The sequence below is a fragment of the Macaca mulatta genome, chromosome 12 (genome assembly GCF_049350105.2).
Source record: "Macaca mulatta isolate MMU2019108-1 chromosome 12, T2T-MMU8v2.0, whole genome shotgun sequence".
NCBI lineage: Eukaryota > Metazoa > Chordata > Mammalia > Primates > Cercopithecidae > Macaca > Macaca mulatta.
This window is the reverse complement of record NC_133417.1, coordinates 52,974,081-52,998,736: the sequence shown is the minus strand read 5'-3', so window position 1 is coordinate 52,998,736 and position 24,656 is coordinate 52,974,081. Positions and strand designations below refer to the sequence as shown.

The window sequence follows — 24,656 nt, the reverse complement described above, 5'->3', positions numbered from 1 at the left end:
CTTTAAGCGTTTTAGAGCTTTGGACTTTATATACTGATATATGAAACAGACATTTAACAAAAAAAAAAAAAAAAAAAAAAAGCAATAATGCAAGTCAAAACCTAACCAAAGGCCTCTACCAACTAAAAATTTGAAATTTTCCATGGAAGTCAGACAAAACGAAAAAATGGAAAATGAAACCCCTAAAGCAAAAACCAATCAAGTCTTCCAACACTAAAGTCAATATCCAAATCTCATACAGGACCAAAAAGGGGAAAACACTCAGGTCTACAAATGGATAAGCAGTTCCAATACAATCCAGATCCCGACATTTTCCCACTCAGAAACAAATGCAGTGAAGCTTTTCCTGGGGAAAAAGAGCTCTCCAATGAATTTTTTTTAAGTGACATCTAGAAAGTGTGCCTCTTTCTGTCTCTTTCCCTGGCGCCTCATTGGAGGAAGGAGGGGGTTGTTTTTGTATTCTCCCCCACTGGAGCAAGACACAATCAGATGTTAGCTGGAGGAGAGAAACCACTTTTGACAACAGCAAATAAAAATAAAAGTGCCCTTCCTCCCCTGACAGGATGGGCACCCCATCTCACACACCCCTCCCTACTCCAACCCCTCCTTCACCCCCCCCCCCAGCACCACCCCCTCCTCACCCCGGAGCTCCACTGCGTATGTGGTTTGGTGCTACTGTTGCCCCGGAGTGAAAGTCAGAGCCAGAGGAAGGCAATGAAGCCCCCACAGACACACTTACCTTTCCTGCCCCCCACTTTTGAGTGCCTTCCCTGGAGCTGTGGAGGATGACACAAAGGGTAATAAAGGGGGGGAGTGGAGGAGGAGGAGGCGAAGGAGGAGGAGGAGAGCTGGGGAAGTGGCTGCTCCTGGGTGTAGTGAGATGTCTCCAGCCAGGGCCAAGCAGCAGCAGTAGCAGCAGCAGCAGTAGCAGCAGCAGCAGCAGCAACAGCAGCAGCAGCAGCAGCAAAGGGTCTGTGTTGCTAAGAGGCTTTTGGTTTCTTTCTCTCCTCCTCTCACGGCCAAAGAGGAGGAGGGTGGAGGGGGCTCGGGAGGGAGGCGAGTTGGAGGGGTGAGGGGGTAGGAGTCGTGGATGGGGGTTTTCGAAGAAGAAGAAACTCCTTCTCCTCCTCTCTCAGGCTCAATCCCCCTCTCAGGGCTCAGGGCTGGAGGGTGGGGGAAGGAACTCAGCCGCCTTCCCCCCACCCCCCTCAATTCAAGGTTGAAGTGGGATAGAATTAGTGTCCTGTCCCTTTAAAAATAGAAATAAAAGGTGCCCCCCCTCTGCCACTGCCTCTCTCTTCATCATCAGCTGCTGCTGCTGCTGGGGTCTCTCTGCTTGGGGGGGAGGGGGGTTCGGGTAGAAGAGACGGGAGGCACTCACTGCGCATGTCCCTCTCTGACGGGTGGCTGGTTGGTTGAAGGCAGGAGGAGGGGGAGGGGAGGAAATGAGCTATTTTCCCAGAAGGCTCAGAGGCGCTCGCGACCCGGAAGACATTGTAGCAAGGGGTACAGGGGCGGGGGCGGGGAAGAGGAGGAAGTCGCTACGCTTTTAACACCCCCAGCTCCCTCCTCCTTCCTAAGGGAAAGTGGAGGAACGGAAGTGGGCGTGGACGGAGACGAAAGGGGGTCACGTGTTTGGGCGGGAGAGGGGCGGGGTGGGAGAGGTGGTGCGTGCGCGGGGCATGCTGGGAGTGGTTGTGTACCGTCGCCAACAGCAGGTGAAGCCTAGCAGAGGACGCGTCCAGCCGATCCTGTGAAGCAATTCCTGCAGGCGTTGGTACCCCCCTTTGCCCTGGCAAAGGCAGGCTTTTATGCGGGAGGTAATGGTGGGGTAAACTTGCTGCAAACGAAGGCCAGGGGCGTCAGTGGCGAAAGGTGAATCGAAAGGGGGAGGATGGAAGGCTGTGGAGACTGGAAATTGGGAAGGGGGCAGGCTTGTATAGGCCGGGAAGGCCAGGACCAGGCGAGCTCTGTCATTTGGCACCCCCATGAGCCTGCCGACGAATCCTCGACACGTGCAGGGAGTCCTGAGACTAGCTCTGCATCGGGGTGGTAAGTGAGGAGCGTGACGGTCCGAGAAGGGAACTGTGAAGGCTCAGCAGCTGATCCTCATGACTGCAGAACGGGAGACCTGTATCTAGGGACAGAGACAAGTCCTCTGTATGCATTTTGACCAGATGCATCAGACGCGTTGCTTATATTGGATATTGCGCTCTTCATGCCTTACCTCTTAACCCTCCCTGGTATTCTGGAGTGGCTTTGGGGAAGGAGCAGGCAGGGAAGTCTTGAGTGGAGCTTCCCTCCGTGTCTTGCATTGTTGCTACAACACAAAGCCTTTGCTTTCTCTCGGAGAGGGATGTGGGATTGTGTAGTCCTTAATGTTGAGTTTTACGATTGATGAAGAGAAAGGACGTGATCAAAGTTTCCCCTTGTAGTGTAGATGATGAGTTTTAAAAGGACTGTTTCGTCTTCTATGGTTACTATTCTTAGTTTTTGAGCCTTTGGTTTCCCAAATGCCAGCTGTTTTTGATGAAAATAATGAATTTCTATCATAAAATTAGAATTCAAATATTTAAGAAAGAATTTATACATTTACATTAGTAAAGCTTTTATAGTGAAATAGTACTGGTTCTTTTTCACATTGTTTTCATACAATCAATATAAACCATTACAGTCTCAGTTGTTTTGTAAAGGTATTTTGAAGGAATATCATCTTTGTACGTTTTTCAAAAACCAAGAATCTAAAATCCTTCATATTTATTATGTTGGTATTTAATTCTGTTGGGTAGGTTCTTTTTCTTTTTTTCTTTTTTTTTTTTTTTTTTTTGAGTCAGAGTCTTGCTGTCTCCCAGTGAGTGCAGTGGCGCGATCTGGGCTCACTGCAACTTTGTCTCCTGGATTCAAGCAATTCTCCTGCCTCAGCCTCCCGAGTAGCTGAGACTACAGGCATGTGCCACCACGCCCGGCTAATTTTTTTGTGTTTTTAGTAGAGACGGGGGATTCACCATGTTGGTCAGGCTGGTCTCGAACTCCTGACCTCAAGTGATCTACCCACCTCGGCCTCCCAAAGTGCTGGGATTACAGGCGTGAGCCACCGCGCCCGGCCGGTGTAGTTTCTTTAGGGGTACACTATCAGTTAAAGTTACTAATTTTCCACATCTTACTTTCTGTAAGTTTGGATAGTGGACCCCATTTGTGCACCATTGCTTAGCTCTTACTATCTTTTGTACTGTGTACGGTAATCATGTCTGATGGAATCAAAAGTAGACTCCTGTGCTTTAAAATTTTCTTTATAGTGTAACCAATTGTCTGCCACTTTGTAATGAAAAAAAAAAATACAGCAAGGCAATTAATGTGCCTTAGATACAATTTTAAATCTTTTGTGTCTTTTTGCATACATTTAGTATTTAAGCATGCAAACATCGATACATAGTATAATGAATAGCTATAAAGTGTGAACTCTATGTAACCGCTACCACAGTCAAGAATTAAAATGTTTGTGGCCCCTGAGAAGCTGCCCTCTATATTCTATTCCTGTTCATCCCCTTCCTCAGTTCTTTCAGAGGTTAACACTATCCTGATTTTTATGGCAATTATTTACTGCATTCTTTCTTAGGATTTCTTTAACCACCTATGTCAGCATTCCTAAGCAATTTAGATTCGTTTTGCCTGTTTCTTAATTGTAAGTGAATTATATATTACATATCATTATGTATCTTTTTCTCTCATACAGCTAAGATTTAACTCTATTAGTACATTTAGGTCTAGTTCTTATATTGGATTATAGTAATCTATAGTATAAAAAGTATAGTGTAAAAAGTCTTAATGGAAATGAGCCACAGTTTAGTCTAATATTAATAAAGTTTTGGATTGTTTCGTTTTTAGCAGTTATGAACAATACTATTATGAATGTTCTTGTACATGTATTCTTATGTACATTACCATGGATTTTTGTAGAGTACGTATGTTTATCTTCAAATTCACACCAGTTTATACCCTGACAACAGTATATGGTAGATCCCTTTACTTTTACTGTCTCACCAAGAGTTATTTTTCCGTTTTCCCAAATTGAGGAATGTGGCTTTATCTTATTGTTTTAATTTACTCTGCCCAGGATACTAAAGAGTTTGAACACTTTTTCAAAAACTTACCGGCCATTTGGATTTCCTCTTTCTAGAATTGTCTTTTTAATTCTTAAATCTTTTGTGCATTGTCTTTTTAAATCTTTTGTGGAGGTTTGGTTTTTTGTTTGTTTGTTTGGTGTTTTAATTGGGTTGTCTGTTTTACTCAGGGATTTCTAGCAGTATGGCCAGTATCTTCTCTGTGCTTGGAGCATTACTCTCTTCTGGGATGGCAACTTTATCTTCATGTAGGTCTTATATGCTATCATTGTCCTTTGAATTTTATATGTAGTTTAAATTCCAGGTAACAAGTTCTATGCTTGTGCTGTTCATTATAGTAGCTACAAGCTGCGTGTGGCTTTTGAGCACTTGAAATGTGGCTAGTGTGACTGAGGAACTGAATTTTTAGTTTTGTTTAGTGTTCAATTAAGTTTAAAAACTGACACTTGATTCAGTTACTGTGAAACCTTTATGTTTGGAACAACTCAGATACATAAACCTTTCTTAACCTCAAATTATTAAATTATTATTTTTGATTTTTGAAGATTCCGCCTCTCCCCGCTCCCCGCCGCGAAATGGAGTCTCACTCTGTTGCCCAGGCTGGAATCCAGTGGCATGATCTTGGCTCACTGCAACCTCTGCCTCCCAAATTCAAGTGATTCTCCTGCCTCAGCCTCCCGAGTAGCTGGGATTACAAGCATGTGCCACCATGCCTGGCTAATATTTTTATTTTTAGTAGAGGTGAAGTTTTACCATTTTGGCTAGGCTGGTCTCAAACTCCTGACCTCAAGTGATCCACCCATGCTTCAGGATTCCACAAACTTGGAAAGCCTTTTCCTGTGTCCTGCTGGTTGTGGAATCATTTTCCCTGAAAAAGTTGTGGAGATGCTTGAAGAAGTGGTAGTCAGTTGATGAGAGGTCAGGTGAATATGGCAGTTGAAGCAAAACTTTGTGGCCCTGTTTGTTCAACTTTTGAAGTGTTGGTTGTGCAATGTGCTGCTGGGTGTTATTGTGGAAAATTGGGCCCTTTCTGTTGATCCATGCTGGCTGCAGGCATCACAGTTTTAAGTGCATCTCATTGATTTACTGAGCATACTTCTCAGATGTAATGGTGTCTCCAGGATTCAGAAAGCTGTAGTGGATCAGACCGGCAGCAGACCACCAAACAGTTACCATGGCCCTTTTTTGGTGCAAGTTTGGCTTTGGGAAGTGCTTTGGAGCTTCTTCTCGGTCCAGCCACTGAGCTGGTCATTGCTGGTTGTCATATAAAATCGACTTTTTGTTGCACCTCACGGTCTGATTGAGAAATGGTTCATTGTTGTGGAGAATAAGAGAAGACAACACTTAAAATGGTGTTATTTTAAATTTTTGCTCAGCTCACGAGGCACCCACTTGTCAAGCTTTTTCACCTTTCCTATTTGCTTCAAATGCTGAACAACTGTAGAATGGTCGACGTTGAGTTCTTATGTTGAGTTCTTCAGCAACTTCTCCTGTAATTGTAAGAGGATCGATCTGCTTCAATGATTGCTCTCAGTTGGTTGTTGTCAACTTCCAGTGGCCTACCACTACACTCCTCATCCTCAAGGCTCTGGTATCCTTTGCAAAACTTCTTGAACCACCACTGCACTGTACGTTCATTAGCAATTCCTGGGCCAAATGCAGTGTTGATGTTGTGAGTCATCTCTGCTGTTTTACGACACATTTTGAACTTGAATAAGAAAATCACTCGACTTTGCTTTTTGTCTAGCATCATTTCCATAGTCCAAAATAAATACAAACAGCAAGTAATAAGTCATTAGCAAAAAAACATAAAGTGAGAAATGCCCTTTAAAATGATATATAACGCACTCCAGCCTGGGTGACAGAGTGAGACTCCGTCTCAAAAAAAAAAAAAAAAAAAAAAAAGAAAAAATGATATATAACATAACCACATTTAGGAATGTATTCCAGTATCAAATGGCAAATTCCAACAATGCAAAATCCACAATTAATTTTGTACCAACCTAATAATTCGTGCTGCTTTGAAGGAAATCTGTCTTTTAGAATTTTTTTTCTTTTTTTTTTTTTGTTTGTAATTTTTCTGCTGTTTCACTCTGATGTTTTTGTGTGGAATTCTTTTTTTCTTTTTTTTTTTTCCTCCCAGTCAAGTGTGGTTGTGGGGGTAGAGGAAATGTTAAATCATCGTGTGGAATTCTTTATCTTGCCCTGTGTTCATCAAGATTATTAAATCAATGCATCAGTATTTTTCTAAAGATATTGGTGATATTCTTGCTGTTTCTAGTTACCTGCTGAAAATTACAATCTTGCTTTTGTTGGCTTAGTATAGTTGCTCCTTAGTATCTGTGGGAGATTGGTTTCAGAACCCCATGCAGACACCACAATCCACAGGCAGCTCAAATTCCTTATATAACATGCCATAATGTTTGCATACAACCTACACACATCCTCCCACATATTTTAAATAATCTCTAGACTACTTATGGTACCTAATACAATGTAGATGCTATGTAAATATTGTTATACTGTCATGACTTTTTAAAAATTTCTATTATTTTTTATCATCATATTTTTTAAAATATACATATATTTTTAATCCTTGGTTGAGTGAATCTGTGGCTATGAAGGGCCGCCTATATTCGTAGTTCATTTGTTGTTTGTTGGAGATAATTCCAGTTTCTAAATTTTCTAAGTCTGTGTCTGCTAGCTCATGATATTTTTTTCTTGTGTGCCTTGATACCAGTTGTATTTAAAAAATTACAGGAATATGAGTCCTAGAATAATAGTCTCTTTCTTAAGAAGGTACATTTTTCTAGGAAAGATCTCTAGGAGTGCTGTCAGTCCTAAGTTGCTTTATTCATGTTCAGTAGTTGGAATTCCTTAATGAACGCTAATGAACGTACAGTGCAGTGGTGGTTCAAAAAGTTTTGCGAAGGATACCAGAGCCTTGAGGATGAGGAGTGTAGTGGTAGGCCATTGGAAGTTGACAACAACCAACTGAGAGCAATCATTGAAGCAGATTGATCCTCTTACAATTACAGGAGAAGTTGCTGAAGAACTCAACATAAGAACTCAACTTCGACCATTCTACAGTTGTTAAGCAAGATTTTAAGATCATGAATTCTACTTTCCTTCAATTTCCTCTTATCCTAATGATGTTGTCTTTAAACTCTGAACGTAAATTAGGTAGCTTATCTGAGTCCCCAGCTTTGGCGGGCCATGTGCTTTTATTTTTATTTTTGATTTTGATTTTTTGTATTTATTTATTTTATTTTAAATGAGGTCTCACTATTGCACACAATGATCCTGAATTCCTGGGCTCAAGTGATCCTCCTGCCTTGGCCTGTCAAAGGATAGGATTACAGGCATGAGCCACCACACCTGGCCTTGTGCTTTGATTTTTTTTTTTTTTTTACCACAGACCTGCACATCTTCCATTAGCTCAGCCTTTTTTCTCAGCCTTTTCTTCTAGATAGGAAAATGTCCTCAGAACAAAAGTTACTTGGTGTATGGTTTGTTTCTGGCTTACCTTCACGTGGAATTTGGTATGAAATTTCACATTACCTTATTTCATTCATTATTATTTAGTTTTTTTGTTGGCCTCAGCAGAAAGTTTGGTCCTGTCTGCCACTACCATAAATAAAATCTAATTATCTTTCTTTTTTACTTCTGAGATTTGATTTTAAGATATTTATGCTTTGAGCCAAAAATTTTTTAACTTAACTCATATATTTGTTTAAATTTTTTTAAATTTTTAATTATTATGGATACATAATATGGGGAGCATGTGATATTTGATACAAAAATACAATGTGTAATGATCAAATCAAGTAATTGAGATATCCATTACCTCAAGCATTTATCATTTCTTTGTGTTAGAGACACTTCATTTCCACTCCTTTAATTGTTCTAAAACATACACTAAATTATTTTTAGCTGTAATTACTATATGTGCTACTGAACACTATATTTTATTCCTTCTAACTATATTTTTCTACCCATCAACCATCTCCTCTTGATTCTCCTCTCAATACTACCCTTCCCAGTCTCTAGTAACATCTTTTTACTCACTATCTCTATGACTTCAATTTTTTTGAAGCTTCCCCATATGGGTAAGAACATGTGATACTTGCCTTTCTATATCTGGCTTCTTTCCCTTATAATGTCTGCCAGTCGCATCCATGTTGTTGAAAATGACAGAATTTCATTCTATTTTTTTTATGGCTGAATAACATTCCATTGTGTATATGTACCACATTTCTTTATCCATCCTTTGCCATTTCCTTTCTTTTGGGTATATACCCAGTAGTGAGATTGCTGGATTATAGTTCTATTTGTTGTGTTTTTCGGAGCTCCATACTGTTCTCTGTTGTGACTGTGCCAGTTTACATTTCCACCAACAGTGTGCAAGGGTTCCCCTTTCTCCACATTCTCACCAGCATCTGATATTGACTGTCTTTTTGATAAAAGCCGTTTTAACTGGGGTGAGATGATACCTCATTATAGTTTTGATTTGTATTTCTCTGATTATTAATAATGTGGAGCATTATTTCATAGACCTGTTTGCCATTTGTATGTCTTCTTGAGAAATGTCTCCTCAGATCTTTTGACCATATTAAAATCAGAATTTTTTTTCCTATTGAGTCGTTCATTCAAGATTCTTATGTATTCTAGTTATTCATCCTTTGTCAGATATTAGTTTGAAATATTTTCTCCCATTCTACCTGTTATGTCTTCATTTTATTGTTTTCATTGCCGTGCAGAAGCTTTTTGGCTTGGAGAGATCCCATTTGTTGATATTTTATTTTATCTTATTGCTTTAGTTTCTTGTGTTTTTGAGGTCTTATTTAAGAAGTCTTTGCCTAGACCAATGTCCTGGAGTTTTTGTCCAATGATTTCCTTTAGTAGTTTCGTAGATTTAAGTCTTTAATGCATTTTTCTTTGATTTTTGTATATGGCAAGAGTTAGGGGTCTACTTTTGTTCTTCTGAATGTGGGCATCCAGTTTTCCCAACACCATTTATTGAAGAGACTGTCCTTTCCCCAATGAGTGTTTTTGGCACCTTAGTAAAAAACTAATTGGCTTTAAATATACGGATTTATTTCTGGACTCTCTGTTCTGTTCTGTTGTTCTACGTGTCTGTTTTTATGCCGGTACCATGCTATTTTGGTTACTACAGCGTTGTAGTATATTTTGAGGTCTGGTAGTGTGATAACTCTACCAGTTACCAGCTTTGTTCTTTTTAGTCAGGATTGTTTTGGCTATTTAGGATCTTTTGTGGTTCCATACAATTTTAGGATTTTTTTTTTCTGTTGCTGTGAAGAATGTCATTGCTCTTGATAGGGATGGCTTTGAATGTGTGGATTGCTGTGGGGAGTATTGTCATTTTAACATATTATTTTTTTTCAACTCATGAGCATGGGATGTCTTTTCATTTGTTTGTATCCTCTTCAATTAATTTCATCAATGTTTTGTAGTTTGCATTGTAGTTGGTTAAGTTTATTCCTAGATAGTTAATGTTATTTGTAGCTATTGTAAATGGGATCACCTTCTTGATTTCTTTTTCAGATAGGTTGTCACTGTTGGCAGAGAGAAATTCTATGGATTTTTGTATGTTGATTTTGTATCCTGCAATGTTACTGAATTTGTTTATTAGTTCTAATAGTTTGTTGGAGTCTTTAGGTTTTTCAAATATAAGATCACATCAGCTGCAAACAATGATAATTTTACTTTCTCCTTTCCAATTTAAATGTCTTTTATTTCATTCTCTTCTCTGTTTACTCTGGCTAGGACTTCTCTTACTAACTTGAGTAATAATGGTGAAAATGCCCATCCTTCTTCTAGATCCTAGAAGAAAGGCTTTCAGTTTTTCCCCCATTCAGTCTGATACTAACTGTGGGTTTGTTGTATATGGCTTAATCGTGTTGAGGTATGATCCTTCAGTCCCCAGTTTGCTGAGAGTTTTTATGAAGGGTTATTGAATTTTATCAAAGAGGATTTTGTTGTCATCTATTGAAATGACAATACGCTTTGTGTCCTTCATTCTGTTGATATGATGTATCACATTGATTGATTTACATATGTTGAACCATCCTTGCATCCCTGGGATGAATCCCGGTTAATTATGATGATCTTTTTAATGTGCTGTTGAATTTGGTTTGCTCTGTTTTGTTAAGGATTTTTGTATCTGTTTTCATCAGAGATACTGACCTGTAGTTTCTTTTTTGTTGTTGTTTTATCTTTGTTTGGTTTTGGTATCAGAATAAATCTGGGGCTGGGCATGGTAGCTCACTCCTGTAATCCGAGCACTTTGGAAGGCTGAGGCAGGCAGATATTTTGAGACTAGCCTGGCTGACATGGTGAAACCCCATCTCTACAAAAAATATAAAAATTAGGTGGGTGTGGTGACTCATGCCTGTAATCCCAGCTACTCAGGAGGCTGAGGCAGGAGAATCGCTTGAACCCAGGAGGCAGAGGTTGCAGATCGCCTGGGGAACAAAGTGAGACTCTGTCTCAAAATAAATAAATAAATAAATCTGGCCTCATAAAATGAAATTGGAGATCCTCCATGATTTTGGAGAATGATTTGAGTAGGACTGATGTTAGCTCTTCTTTAAATGTTTGGTGGAATTCGGTGAAGCCATGAAGTCCTGGCCTTTTCTGTGATGGGGGACTTTTTATTATTGTTTGTATCTTGAAACTTATTGTTCTATTTAGATTTTGGTTTTCTTCATGTTTCACTCTTATTAGGCTGTATGTGCCTAGGAATTTATTCATTTCTTCTAGGTTTTCCAATTTATTGGCATGCGATCGTTCATGACGGTCTCCAATGATCCTTTGAATTTTTGTGATATCAGTTGTAATGTCACCTTTTTTGTCTCTGATTTTATTTGGATCTTCTTTTTCTTTTTCTTAGTCTGGGTAAAGGTTCATTGATTTTGTCTATCTTTCCAAATAACCCTTTTCATTTCATTGATCTTTTCTATTTTTTTTTAGTCTTAATTTTATTTCTGTTTTTAATTAATTTTCTTGTTTTATTATTTCTTTTCTTAATTTGGGGCTTGGTTTGCTGTTGCTTTTCTAGTTCTTTAAGATGCATTACTAGATTGTTTATTTCTTGGTTTTCTACTGTTTGATTTGCACATTTATCGCTATAAACGTTCTCTTTAGTGTTAGCTTTAACTGTATCTCATAGTTTTAGCAGGTTATGTTTCCATTTTCATTTGTTTCAAGAAATTTTTTAAATTTCCTTCTTAATTACTTCATTGGTTGTTCAGGCACGTATTGTTTAATTCTTACGTGTTTGTATAGTTTCCAAAGTTCCACTTGTTATTTATTTCTACTTTTATTCCATTGTGGTTAGAAAAGATACTTTATAATTTTTATCAGACTTGTTTTGCGGCCTAACATGATGGTGCTCTTTTTGGGTTTCTGTTTGCGTGCAGTATCTCTTTCCATCTTTTGGTCTATCTATGTTTTTATAAATGAAGTGAGTTTCTTATATGTAGTAGGTACTAGGGCCTTGTTTTGTTTAGTCCTTCAGCGCCTCTCTTTTGATTGGAGAATTTAGGATCCATCCTTGAGAAATACTCCATGTGCTGAGGAGAAGAATGTGTATTTTGCAGCTGTTGTATGATGGCTTCTGTAAATATCGATTAGGTTCATTTAATCTATAGTGCAGATTAAATTCATTACTTTTTTTCTGTCTAGATGATTTGTCCAATGGTGAAAGTGGGCTGTTGAAGTCCCAAGTCATTACTGTATTGGGTTCTGTCTCCTTAACTCTAATACACTTGACTTTATATATCTTAAGTGCTTCTGTTTTGGATAGATATGTATTTATCATTTTTATATCCTTTTGCTGAATTAAAACCTTTTGTATTGTATGATAACCTTTTTTCTCTTCACAGTTTTTGTGTTGAAATCTATTTTATCTAAAAATAGATACAAAGCTACTTGGGCTCTTCACATGCAGTATCTTTTTCCATCTTTTTGTTGTTAGTCTATGTTTTTATAGTGAAGAATTTAGTCCATTTACATTCAGTATATTATTGATAGGTAAGGACTTACTACTGCCTTTTTATTGTTGTTCTGGTTCTTTTCTTGGGCTTTTCCCCCTTTCTTTTTTCCTTGTCTTCCTTTGTGCTAAAGTTATTTTTTGGTAGTGTTTTAATTTCTTGCTTTTTATTTTTTGTGTACCTATTAGAGGTTTTTGTTTTGTGGTTACTATGAGGTTAGCAAATAACAACTTATAGCCAATTATTTGCAACTGATGACAACTCTGATTGCAAAGAAGAGAAAAAATGCACGCACAGAAAAAACTTTAAAACCTGTACACTTTTACTCCATCCCTTCACTTTTTGACGTTTTGTCTCTATATATTTTTATATTATCTTTTAAGTTTTGAAGTAGTTTTGTTTTTGTTTTTTTGTTTGTTTGTTTGTTTGTTTTGATAATGTTATATATAAAGTTTCGGTGCCACAAAAGAAATAGCACTCGAATATAAAATTTTCTTTTTAATTCTCAGCAAGGCAAGTTACTTCTATATAGAAAGGTGCGCCCTTACAGATGGAACAATGGTGAGTGCACATTTGGACAAGGGAGGGTAAGGGGTTCTTATCCCTGATGCATGTAGCCCCTGCTGCTTTGTCGTTCCCCTGTTGACTTTAGTTAGCCCTCACAGGCTAAACTAATTCCGATTGGCTAATTTAAAGAGAATGACGGAGTGAGCGCTTTGGTGGGAGTCAGGGCAGAGCAGGTAGCAGATAATTGGAATGAGTTAGGGTAGAGCAGGTGATTGGAATGTAGGGTGGAGCAGGTGATCAGAATGAGTCAGGGTGGAGTAGATAATTGGAAAAGGTTGCTTTACGAGGAAGTTTAAAAGTAGAAGGCAAAGAATTGAACATACTGACATATTCTTTGAAAAGAAATTTAGAACTCATATCTAACAATCCCTCCCCCTTGTATTTCCTTACAACTTTCTTTTCAAACTTTTTTTTTTTTTTTTTTGAGATGGAGTCTCACTCTGTCCCCCAGGCTGGAGTGCAGTGGCGCCATCTCGGCTCACTGCAAGCTCTGCCTCCCGGGTTCACGCCATTCTCCTGCCTCAGACTCCTGAGTAGCTGGGACTACAGGCGCCCACCACTATGCCCAGCTAATTTTTTTTTTATTTTTAGTAGAGAAGGGGTTTCACCGTGTTGGCCAGGATGGTCTTGATCTCCTGACTTCGTGATCCTCCTGTCTCGGCCTCCCAAAGTGCTGGGATTACAGGCGTGAGCCACCGTGCCGGCCTCAAACTTTTTTTGTTAACGTGTCTTGGCTTAGTTATTTTGCTGGATTTTCTAAAAGAAGAAGCTTCTCCAGATAAGGTGGAGGTTAGAACACATATCTAACAATAGGATTGTCTTTTAATCTTCCTACTAAAGATATGAGCGGTTAGAGTATTCTGTATTTATCTGTGCACTTACTTTTACCAGTGAGTTTTATACCTTCAGATGATTTCTTGTTGCTTGTTAATGTCCTTTTCTTTCAGATTGGAGAACTTCCCTTTAGCATTTTTTGAAAGATGAGTCTGGTGTTGATGAAATCCCTCAGCTTTTGTTAGTCTGGGAAAATCTTCATGTCTCCCTCATGTTTCAAGGATAATTTCAGTAGATGTATTAGTTTGGTGCAAAAGTTATCATGGTTTTTGCCACAATATTAATTGCCATGAAAAGTAATTGCAAAAACCGTGGTTACTTTTGCACCAGCTTAATACTATTCTACTCTCTTCTGGCTTGCAGGGTTTCTGCTAAAGTTTGTCATCCTACTCTCTTCTGGCTTCTCTAACTTTGAAAAGTACTCTGCTATTATTTCTTTGAAAAAACTTTCTACCTCAGTCTCTTTCTCTACGCCCTCTTTAAGGCCAGTAACTTTTTGATTATGCCTTTTGAGAGCTATTTTCCAGATCTTGTAGGCATACTTTATTGTTTTTTATTATTTTTTTCTCTTATGACTGTATTTTCATATAACCTGTCTTCAAGCTCACTAATTCATGCCTCTGCTGTTGAGAGACTGATGCATTTTCAGCCGTTGAATTTTCCAGCTTCAGAATTTCTGCTTGTTTTTTTTATCATTTCAGTCTCTTTGTTAAGTTTCTCTTACATAATTCTGAATTTTTTATCTCTTTTATCTTGAATTAAATTGAGCTTTCTCAAGACCACTGTTTTGAATTTCCCATCTAAAAGGTCACATATCTTTACTGCTCCAGGATTAGTCTGTTTGGTGAGGTCCTGTTTTCCTAGATGTTCTTGGTAATTGTGGACATTCTTTGATATCTAGGCATGGAAGAGCTAGTCTTCACAGTTTGGGTTTGTTTGTTCCTGTCACTCTCCAGGGGGGCTTTCCAAGAAATCAAAGCAGATTGAGTGTTGTGACTCAAGCCTGTAGTCACTGCAGCCATTTTGGCATTAAAGAGCGTCCAAAGCACAGGAACGCTGTGACTCTTGCAGACTCCTACATACACAGTTCTGATGGACTTGGGAAGATAATTGGGAGAATTCCCTGGGTTACCAGTCAGAGTCTCTTGCTCTCTACCTTCCTTTTCCTTCAGTCAGGAGTCTCTCTGTACTGGCCTGCCCAGTGTTGGTGGGGGATGATACAGGCACTTTTGTAGCCACCACAGTTGGAACTGTGCTGAGTTGCCTCTGAAGCCTCGCAGACCAGCACAGTATTGGGGCTCACCCAAGGGCCACGGCCAATCCTGCATGACTGCCACTGGTTATTCAAGGCCAAAGGCCACTTTAGTCAGCAGGTGGTGAATTCTTTCAAGACTGAGTCCATCCCATCAGGGCAGCCATTCCCTTCCTGCCTATGGTGAATCTGTAAATGCCATCCCAGAGCAACAGCTTGCTATCAAAAGCTTCAGAAATCTGTCTTTTTGCTTTATTTTACTGTGACTGAACCAATACTCTGGTTGCAAAGCAAAGTTCTCTGTACTCTTCCTTCTCCTTACCCCGAGCTGAAGGGGTTGGGGAGGGGTGCCTCAGGGATTCCCTTAGCTGCCACAGGTGGTGTTGCACTGTGTTTTAACTCAAGTCCATTACCTCCAAGGCCAGTGCAGTACCAAGGCTTGCCAAAGGATGCAGTCCTTGTGGCCTGTCACTCCAATTTATTCCGGGCCCTAGACCACTTTGGTCAGAATGTGGTGAAGGCCAATTACTTCCTCTGGAGTGGAGGATTTCTCTCTGGCCTAGGACTGAGCTAAATGCTTCTTCTGTGGGCGCCAGCACAATGCCCTGTGTTATATTCTGCTGTTACAGAGCAGCACTGAGTTCCAGTGCAAAATCCCACACTTACTTTCGCTCTCTCTCCCAAGCACACAGATTCTATCTCAGTGTTGTGCTGCCTGGGGTTGGCGGAGGGGTGGTGTAGTCAGTGCAAGACTGTCTTTTCTGCCCTCTTCAGTGCCTCTTTCCTGGTTAAAACCAGGGGTCATGATTGCTCACTTGATTTTGGATTTTTTGTTTATTTGTTTCTTTGTGTGTTTGTTTGTTTGTTTTGAGGCAGGGTCTCACTCTGTCACCCAGGCTGGAGTGCAGTGGTGTGATCTCAACTCATTGCAACCTCGACCGACCTCCTGGGCTCAAGTGATCCTCCCACCTCAGCCTCCCGAGTAGTTGGCACTGCAGGCGCATGCCACCATGCCCGGCTAATTTTTTCACATTTTGTAAAGACAGGGTTTCATCGGGTTGCCCAGGCTGGTCTTGAACTGAAATCAAATGATCCACTCGTCTTTGCCTTCCAAAGTGCTGGGATTACGGGCATGTACCACTGTGCCCAGCTGATTCTTATGAAGGTGTTTTGTTTTTGTTTTTGTTTTTGTTTTTTATTTTTGCATGGATAATTGTTCATTTTGGTGTTCCTGCTGGGGGATGATTCCTGGGAGATTCTCTTCGGCAATCTTTTCTGCCTCTTCTGTGAGGAAAAAGACATCTATTTTAAATTTTTCTTTTTTATTATAATTTAAGTTCTGGAATGCATGTGCAGAACATGTAGGTTTGTTACACAGGTATACATGTGCCATTAACCTGTCATCTACGTTAGGTATTTTTCCTAATGCTATCCCTCCCCTATCCCCCCATCCGCCAGTAGGCCCCTGTGTGTGACGTTCCCCTCCCTGTGACCATGTGTCCTCATTATTCAGCTCCCGCTTATGAGAACATGCGGTGTTTGGTTTTCTGTTCCTGTGTTAGTTTGCTGAGAATGATGGTTTCCAGCTTCATCCATGTCCCTAGAGAGGACATGAACTCATCCTTTTTTATGGCTGCATAATATTCTGTGACGTGTATGTGCCACATTTTCTTTATCCAGTCTATCATTGGAGGGCATTTGGGTTGGTTCCAAGTCGTTGCTGCTGTGAACAGTGCTGCAGTAAACATACATATGCATGTGTCTTTACAGTAGAATGATTTATAAACCTTTGGGTATATACCCAGTAATGGGATTGCTGGGTAAAATGGTATTTCTGGAGTTCTGGTTCTAGATCCTTGAGGAATTGCCACACTGTCTTCCACAATAGTTGAACTAATTTATGCTCCCACCAACAGTGTAAAAGCGTTCCTGTTTTTCCACATCCTCTCCAGCATCTGTTGTTTTTGACTTTTTAATGATTGCCATTCCAACTGGTGTGAGATGGTATCTCATTATAGTTTTGATTTGCATTTCTCTCATGACCAGTAATGATGAGCTTTTTTCCACATGTTGGTTGGCTGCATAAATGTCTTCTTTTGAGAAGTGTCTGTTCATATCCTTTTGTTGCCATTGCTTTTGGTGTTTTTTAGTCATGAAATTTTTGCCCATGCCTATGTCCTGAATGACGTTGCCTAGGTTTTCTTCTAGGGTTTTTATGGTTTTAGGTCTTATGTTTAAGTCTTTAATCCATCTTGAGTTAATTTTTGTATAAGGTGTAAGGAAGGGGCCCAGTTTCAGTTTTCTCCATATGGCTAGCCTGTTGTCCCAACACCATTTATTAAATAGAGAATCCTTTCCCCATTGCTTGTTTTCATCAGGTTTTTCAAAGATCAGATGTTGTTGTTGATGTATGGTGTTATTTCTGAGGACTCTGTTCTGTTCCATTGGTCTATATATCTGTTTTGGTACCAGTACCATGCTGCTTTGGTTGCTGTAGCCTTGTAGTATAGTTTGAAGTCAGGTAGCGTGGTGCCTCCAGCTTTGACCTTTTTGCTTAGGATTATCTTGGTTTATGCGGGCTCTTTTTTGGTTCCATATGAAATTTAAAGTAGTTTTTTCTAATTCTGTGAAGAAAGTCAATGGTAGCTTGAATGGGATAGCATTGAATCTATAAATGACTTTGGGCAGTATGACCATTTTCATGATATTGATTCTTCCTATCCATGCACATGGAATATTTTTCCTTGTTTGTGTCCTCTCTTATTTTGTTGAGCATTGGTTTGTAGTTCTTATTGAAGTGGTCCTTCACATCCCTTGTAAGTTGTATTCCTATGTATTTTATTCTCTTTGTAGCAATTGTGAATGGGAGTTCACTCATGACTTGGCTCTCTGTTTGTCTATTATTGCTGTATAGGAATGCTTGTTGTTTTTGCATGTTGATTTTGTATCCTGAGACTTTGCTGAAATTGTTTATCAGCTTAAGGAGATTTTGGGCTGAGACAATAGGATTTTCTAAATATACAATCATGTCATCTGCAAACAGGGACAATTTGACTTCCTGTCTTCCTATTTGAATACCTTTTATTTCTTTCTCTTGCCTGATTGCCCTGGCCAGAATTTCCAATATCATGTTGAATAGGAGTGGTGAGAGAGGGCATCCTTTTCTTGTGCCAGTTTTCAAAGGGAATGCTTCCCATTTTTGCCCATTCAGTGTGATATTGGCTGTGGGTTTGTCATTAATAGCTCTAATTATTTTGAGATACGTTCCATCGATACTTAGTTTATTGAGAGTTTTTAGCATGAAAGCGTGTTGAATTTTGTCAAAGGTCTTTTCTACATCTGTTGGGATAATCATATGGTTTTTGTCATCGGTTCTGTTTATGTGATGGATTACATTTACTGATTTGTGTATGTTGAACCAGCCTTGCATCACAGGGATGAAGCCGCCTTGATCATCGTGGATAAGGTTTTTGATGTGCTGCTATTCGGTTTGCCAGCATTTTATTGAGGATTTTTGCATCGATGTTCATCAGGGATATTGGCCTGAAATTTTCTTTTTTTGTTGTGTCTCTGCCAGAGTTTTGGTATCAGGATGATGCTGGGCCCATAAAATGAGTTAGGGAGGAGTCCCTCTTTTTCTCTTATTTGGAATAGTTTCAGAAGGAATGGTACCAGCTCCTGTTTGTACATCTGGTAGAATTCGTCTGTGAATCCATCTGGTCCTGGGCTTTTCTTAGTTGGTAGGCTATTAATTACTGCCTTAATTTCCGAACTTGTTATTGGTCTGTTCAGGGATTTGACTTCTTCCTGATTTAGTCTTGGGAGGGTGTGTGTGTCCAGGAATTCATCCATTTCTTCTAGATTTTCTAGTTTATTTGTGTAGAGGTGTTTATAGTATTCTCTGATGGTAGTTTGTATTTCTATGGAATCAGTGGTGATATCCCCTTTATCATTTTTTTTTTGTGTGTGTCTATTTGATTCTTTTCTCTTTTCTTCTTTATTAGTCTGGCTAGTGGTGTATCTATTTTGTTAATATTTTTGGAAAAGCAGCTCCTGGATTCTTTTTTTTTTTTTTTTTTTTTTTTTGAGAGTGTTTTTGTGTCTCTATCTCCTTCAGTTCTGCTCTGGTCTTAGTTATTTCTTGTCTTCTGCTGGCTTTTGAATTTGTTTGCTCTTGCTTCTCTAGTTTTTTAAATTGTGATGTCAGGATGTTGGTTTCCGATCTTTCCTGCTTTCTCCTGTGGGCTATAAACTTCCCTCTACACGCTGCTTTAGCTGTGTCCCAGATATTCTGGTACATTGTGTCTTTGTTCTCATTGGTTTCAAAGAACTTATTTATTTCTGCCTTAATTTTGTTGTTTACCCCGTAGTCATTCAGGAGCAGGTTGTTCAGTTTCCATGTTGTTGTGCAGTTTTGAGCGAGTTTCTTAATCCTGAGTTCCAATTTGATTGCACTATGGTCTGAGAGACTGTTTTTTATGATTTCCATTCTTTTGCATCTGTTGTGGAGTTTTACTTCCAATTATGTGGTCAGTTTCAGAATAAGTGTGATGTTGTGCTGAGAAAAATATATATTCTGTTGATTTGGGGTGGAGAGTTCTGTAGGTGTCTATTAGGTCCACTTGGTCCATAGCTGAGTTCAAGTCTTGAGTGTCTTTGTTAATTTTCTGTCTTGTTGATCTAATATTGACAGTGGGGTGTTAAAGTCTCCCACTACTATTGTTGTGTGGGTGTCTAAGTCTCTTTGTAGGTCTCTAAGAACTTGCCTTATAAATCTGGGTGCTCCTGTACTGGGTGCATATATATTTAGAATAGTTAGCTCTTCTTTTTGCATTGATCCCTTTACCATTATGTAATGCCCTTCCTTGTCTTTTTTAATATTTGATGGTTTAAAGTCTGTTTTATCAGAGACTAGGACTGCAACCCCTGCTTTTTTTCGCTTTCCATTTGCTTGGTAAATATTCCTCCATCCCTTTATTTTGAGCCTATGTGTGTCTTTGCAACTGAGAGGGGTCTCCTGAATATAGCACACCAATGGGTCTTGACTCTTTATCCAATTTGCAAGTCTGTGTTGTTTAATTGGGCCAGTTAGCCCATTTACATTGAAGGTTAATATTGTTTTGTGTGAATTTGATTCTATCATTTTGATGCTAGATGGTTATTTTGCCCGTTATTTGGTGTAGTTTCTTCATAGTGTCGATGGTCTTTACGATTTGGTATGTTTTTGCAGTGGCTGTTACCAGTTTTTTGTTTCCATTTTTAGTGCTTCCTTCAGGAGCTCCTGTAAGGCAGGCCTGGTGGTGACAAAATCTCTCAGCATTTGCTTGTCTGTAAAGGACTTTGTTTATCCTTCACTTATGAAGCTTAGTTTGGCTGGATATGAAATTCTGGGTTGAAAATTCTTTTCTTTAAGAATGTTGAATATTGACCCCCACTGTCTTCTGGCTTTTAGGGTTCCTGCAGAGAGATCCGTAGTTAGTCTGATGGGTTTCAGATTTCTAAAATAACATTTGGCTCTGCAGTATAAGAAGCCAAGTTAATGAAATTAGAAAATATTTTTAAGCAGCGTGTTTCTTCTCTTTCTCTTTTTCTTTTAACTCTTGCAAAGGTAAGAGAACACATGCTTACATTTTTAACTGCTTGTCCATGGCTTATTATTAAAAACAGTTCTCACTTCTTTGTCATAGGTTAGATTCTCCAGAATATTTTCCTTCAGACTGATACCATGGTGCAACAAAATGTTCGGGCCTTTATTACCTTATTTGCTCAATGCCAGGAAGGCTATGATGTTGGATGAGGTGGCTGTCACTACCCCAGTTTTCCCATCTAGAGGCAAATACTTCTGAAACTTTTTTGGCTTATTCTTCTGGTATATACTTCTGTATCTCTAAATAACATTTTACTTTGCTACCTCCTGTCTTTTTGGTTTTAGGCATTATCTCTTGACTTACTGTAGGTGATGTAGATTTAGCCTTTTTCCACAAACATCCCATCCACTGTCCCCCCTCTTCCCATTGATAGCTTAATTTTTCATATACAACCATTTAGCATTTGTATAGTTCTAAATATTTATTATTCATTTAGACCCAAACTATCTGCTGCTTGTCAAAATAGCCTCTCCATGTATTCAGAGGTATCAAGTATTTTTATCAGTTTATCCATTATCAAGAAATTTCTCCCAGACCATTCTGATGTACTGCAGTTTTGGCCCATTGCTTTATAGAGTTGCTGCTGGTGCAGTCTCTATCCTATGCTGGTTCCTCTGTTTCCTATATCCTATTTAATCCTTCGGCTTGTGTACTTTCTTGTTTTATTCCATTTTCTAGTAGCTTTCTGAAAGGCAAATGTTCTGTGGTGTTATATTTATGTAAGTGTCTTTATTTTACTCCAACTATTAGTTTAGCTGGCTTTCAAATTATAAAAGTGAAATTGTTCTTAAGAGCTCTGAAGGTATTCGTAGCATCTATTGTAAAATTAGAAGCCCTTCTTACTTCCATCGCTCTTCTGATCACTTTTGTCTCCTCTCGGGAAGATTATACAATCTCATTTTTAAGCTTATCAAATGTTTCTCTTTGTTGTATCTAGAGTTCTGAAATGTCACAGCGATGTGACTTATTATGAGTCTATAGTCATTCATTTTGCCATGCATTTTATGGATCCTTTCAGTCTGACATTTTGTGTCCATCAACTCTGGAAAAGTTCCTCATATTTTTTCTTTAATTTTCTTGCCTTTGTTTTTGGTTCTAGAACTCTAATTAAACATTCTACCTCCTGGGACTATGTTTTTTTCTGTCATTTTTTTTTTTCTTCATACTTTCTGGAAAATTTACCTTTTTCAAACTTTTGAGACTTTTCATTTCTGCTATCATACTTGTAATTTCCAAAAGACCTTTTTTGATCTCTGTATAATTTTCTTATTATATTCTGTTATTTTCTCTTTCTGTGAATTTAATTAAAATTATTGTTGTTTTGTTTTGAAATTTATTGCTTCCTGCTTTCTCTGTTTTTTCCAAATTATTCTTTCTGTTAATATGTTTTGGTCTTTTTAATCTTGAAGCTTTCGTCAGCTATGTAGCAATCTTTGATTGCATGTTCAAATTTATGTCAAGGGCATTAGAAAGCTATTTTAGAGTTCTGTGAATATGGCTGGGCATTTTTGGGATGGAAACCCCTGGTGTCATTATCTTTAGTTTTGGAAGCCTAATAAGAGTCTAATAAGAAGAGTTCTCCAATCTTCTACCTCTCAGTCAGTGATTCTCAAGTGGGACAATTTGGCCTCTTAAAAGAAATTCAGCAGTGTCTAGAGACTTATTTGATTGCCACAGATAGGTTGCTACTGAAAACTGATACATAGAATCTGGGGGTCTTGTTACATCCTACAGTGCATAGGACAGCTCCAACAACGAAGAACAGTCAAGTTTAAAATGTTATCCAGAGAAACCCTGCTTTAAGGTATAAGTCTGATTGCCAGTGCTATGAGAACTATGTGAAAGAAGGTAGCTGGAGAGCCTCAATATTCAATATATAAACACTATCTTAATCCTCTCCTCCCCCTCAAAACTTTTTTGTCTGATACCCTCATCATCTGCTGTGTCTTGTGTCCCTAGGGTAGATTTCTGTCTTATCCTCTATAGAAAATAAGCTTCATGGCCTCTGATGAAGTGGGTTAGAGGCTTTTGTTTAATTTAAACCATGTTAGCACTGCAAGTCTTTTAGGAATGGTTTTCTCATTGAATTCTAGCCCAAATTAAAAGACCGGTTATTAAGTGAACTTGTTGTGTTTATATTATTTAGAGTATTAGCTGATGAGACTGGATGGCTTTGTATATTTTACTAAATGCATAAGTAGAAAAATAAGATATGAGTTGAAGATTATAAACCAAAAGGCAGATGAAACCTGGAATTGACAGCTGTTCCCATCCTTTCATTTCTGTTTTATTCTCTCTTTTCATTCCAGATCTTGCCCAAAGTGCTGATCTTAAACATATTTTGGGTTTGCTACCTTTTCCTAATCTCTTTTTACCCTTTATCTTATATTCTCCCATGTCTCTTCTCACCTCCAATAAAACATAGCAAATTCTTAGTCCTATACTACTTTCTTGATTAATAGGGGAATTGAGAATAGTGTAAAATTTTGACCTGCCTTTGTATTGCTATAAAAGAATACCTAAGACTGGGTAATTTGTAAAGATATGAGGTCTTATAGCTCACAGTTCTGCAGACTGAGAAGTTCAAGAACATAGACCTAGCTTCTGGAAGGGCTTTCATACTTCCTACTTCACAACATGGTGGACAAAGTCAAAGGAGAAAAAGAAACATTCAAAGAGGAAAATCTGAGGAGTGCATAGTGGCCTTATAACAACCCACTCTTGTGGGAAGAAACTAAGCCATTCGCCAGGGAACTAATCCAGTCTCGTGAGAGCCAGAACACACTAACTCCAGAATAGCACTAAGCCATTTATGAGGCATCTACCCCTAGAACCCAGATACCTCCCTCTAGGCCTCACCTTTCAATATTGCCACAGTGGGGTTCAAATTTCCACATTAGCTTTGGTGGTGATAAAGAAACCATATCCAAATTGTAGCATGACCAAAGAGTTGAGGTCAGACTTTTCAAGAATTAAGTTATGATCTGTTGGCTTTTCACTGGCACAGTTTCACTTTCTCCTTATTTCTTTTTTGTATTGTTTACAAAAAATACATATTTTCTAATATAGATAACCCAGAAATGTCGATCTTAAACGCACTCTTAATATGACCGCTTGTATGGTTTGTATGTGTCTCAGTCAACTTACTTTATAATGAGTAAATACCAAAACTATTTTCCCTGAAAAGCTGGGTTTCAGCTAATACCCATTAGACTTTGGTGGGTTTTTTTATTATGTCCAACCTGTTATACCAACACTGCTGCAATATCTGGTGAGCATCATGTTTTTAAAAATTTATGGTAAAACACATTTTATGTTTGTAACATATGTTTAAAAGTTAAAATAGAATTTTAGCATCGTAATTTACACTTAGGAATTTATATGTTCAAATTGTAAAGTACAGGATTTGATTTAAATGTGCAAGAAAATTTTTAAAGTTACAAAAATAAGTAATATACATTCAGTATGAAAGTGATTAAAAAATGAAAATTACCTATAACCTTTGCACCCAGAAATAATTCCAAGATGCTAATATGTATAATATTAGTCTTTTTAAACTATGTTTTTATACATTTAATAGCAGCATGGGATCACAGAGCTTTGTCAGGTACTTTGAGAAGAAATAATCATAGATAACATCTTTTTATTATGTTAAATACTTATAAAATAACAATATGTTTGTTTCCTTTACATTGCGAGAGTCTCTTCCCAACCATTAGGAATTATGCCCTTGAATAGTGTGATGATTGGTGTTGACAAAGAAAAATAAGATATAAAAAATTTGCTTACTTTGGTATATAAATGTTATTGAAATGTCTTATTTCTTTAAAAACAAACATATGAATGAATTCATTCTTTGTTTTGTACAGTCTGTGGATTGTGATAAATATATAATGATCCATCATTACAGTATCATACAGAATAGTTTCATTGCCCTAAAAATCTCGTGTTCCGTACTTCTTCTCTTTCCTTGACAACCACTGATCACTAAAAGATCTGTTTCTATAGTTGTGCCTATTCCAGAATATTATACAGTTGGAAACATACAGTAGGTAGTCTCTTCAGATTGGCTTCTTTCACTTAGCAATATACATCTAAATTTCCTTCATGTCTTTTCATGGCTTTGTTTCTTTTACATGCTGAGTAAGATTCCATTTCATGGATGTGCCACAGTTTGTTTATCCGTTCACTTATTGAAGAACACTCTTGCTTACTTCCA

General features: G+C 38.4%; 2 protein-coding genes across 23 annotated transcripts in view; one reads left to right on the top strand and one right to left on the bottom strand.

Moving 5' to 3' along the window:
- MBD5 (methyl-CpG binding domain protein 5) overlaps nucleotides 1–1,417 on the bottom strand; it is a 509,020-nt gene extending 507,603 nt beyond the window's left edge. For 8 of the 13 annotated variants that reach the window (XR_013401821.1, XM_077956507.1, XM_077956512.1 and 5 more), the window contains exon 1: nucleotides 740–1,417. The gene's annotated coding sequence lies outside the window, so the exon portion shown is untranslated. 13 annotated transcript variants of the gene reach the window in all.
- ORC4 (origin recognition complex subunit 4) overlaps nucleotides 634–24,656 on the top strand; it is a 91,568-nt gene continuing 67,545 nt past the window's right edge. For 3 of the 10 annotated variants that reach the window (XM_002798869.4, XM_015110064.3, XM_015110059.3), the window contains exon 1: nucleotides 1,688–1,795. Coding sequence is in view for 1 of the 10 variants with exons in the window: in XM_015110062.3 (XP_014965548.1) it covers nucleotides 1,812–1,820 (9 nt within the window). In the remaining 9 variants the exon portion in view is untranslated. The other 7 variants (XM_015110062.3, XM_015110060.3, XM_015110061.3 and 4 more) reach the window with 6 other exon arrangements.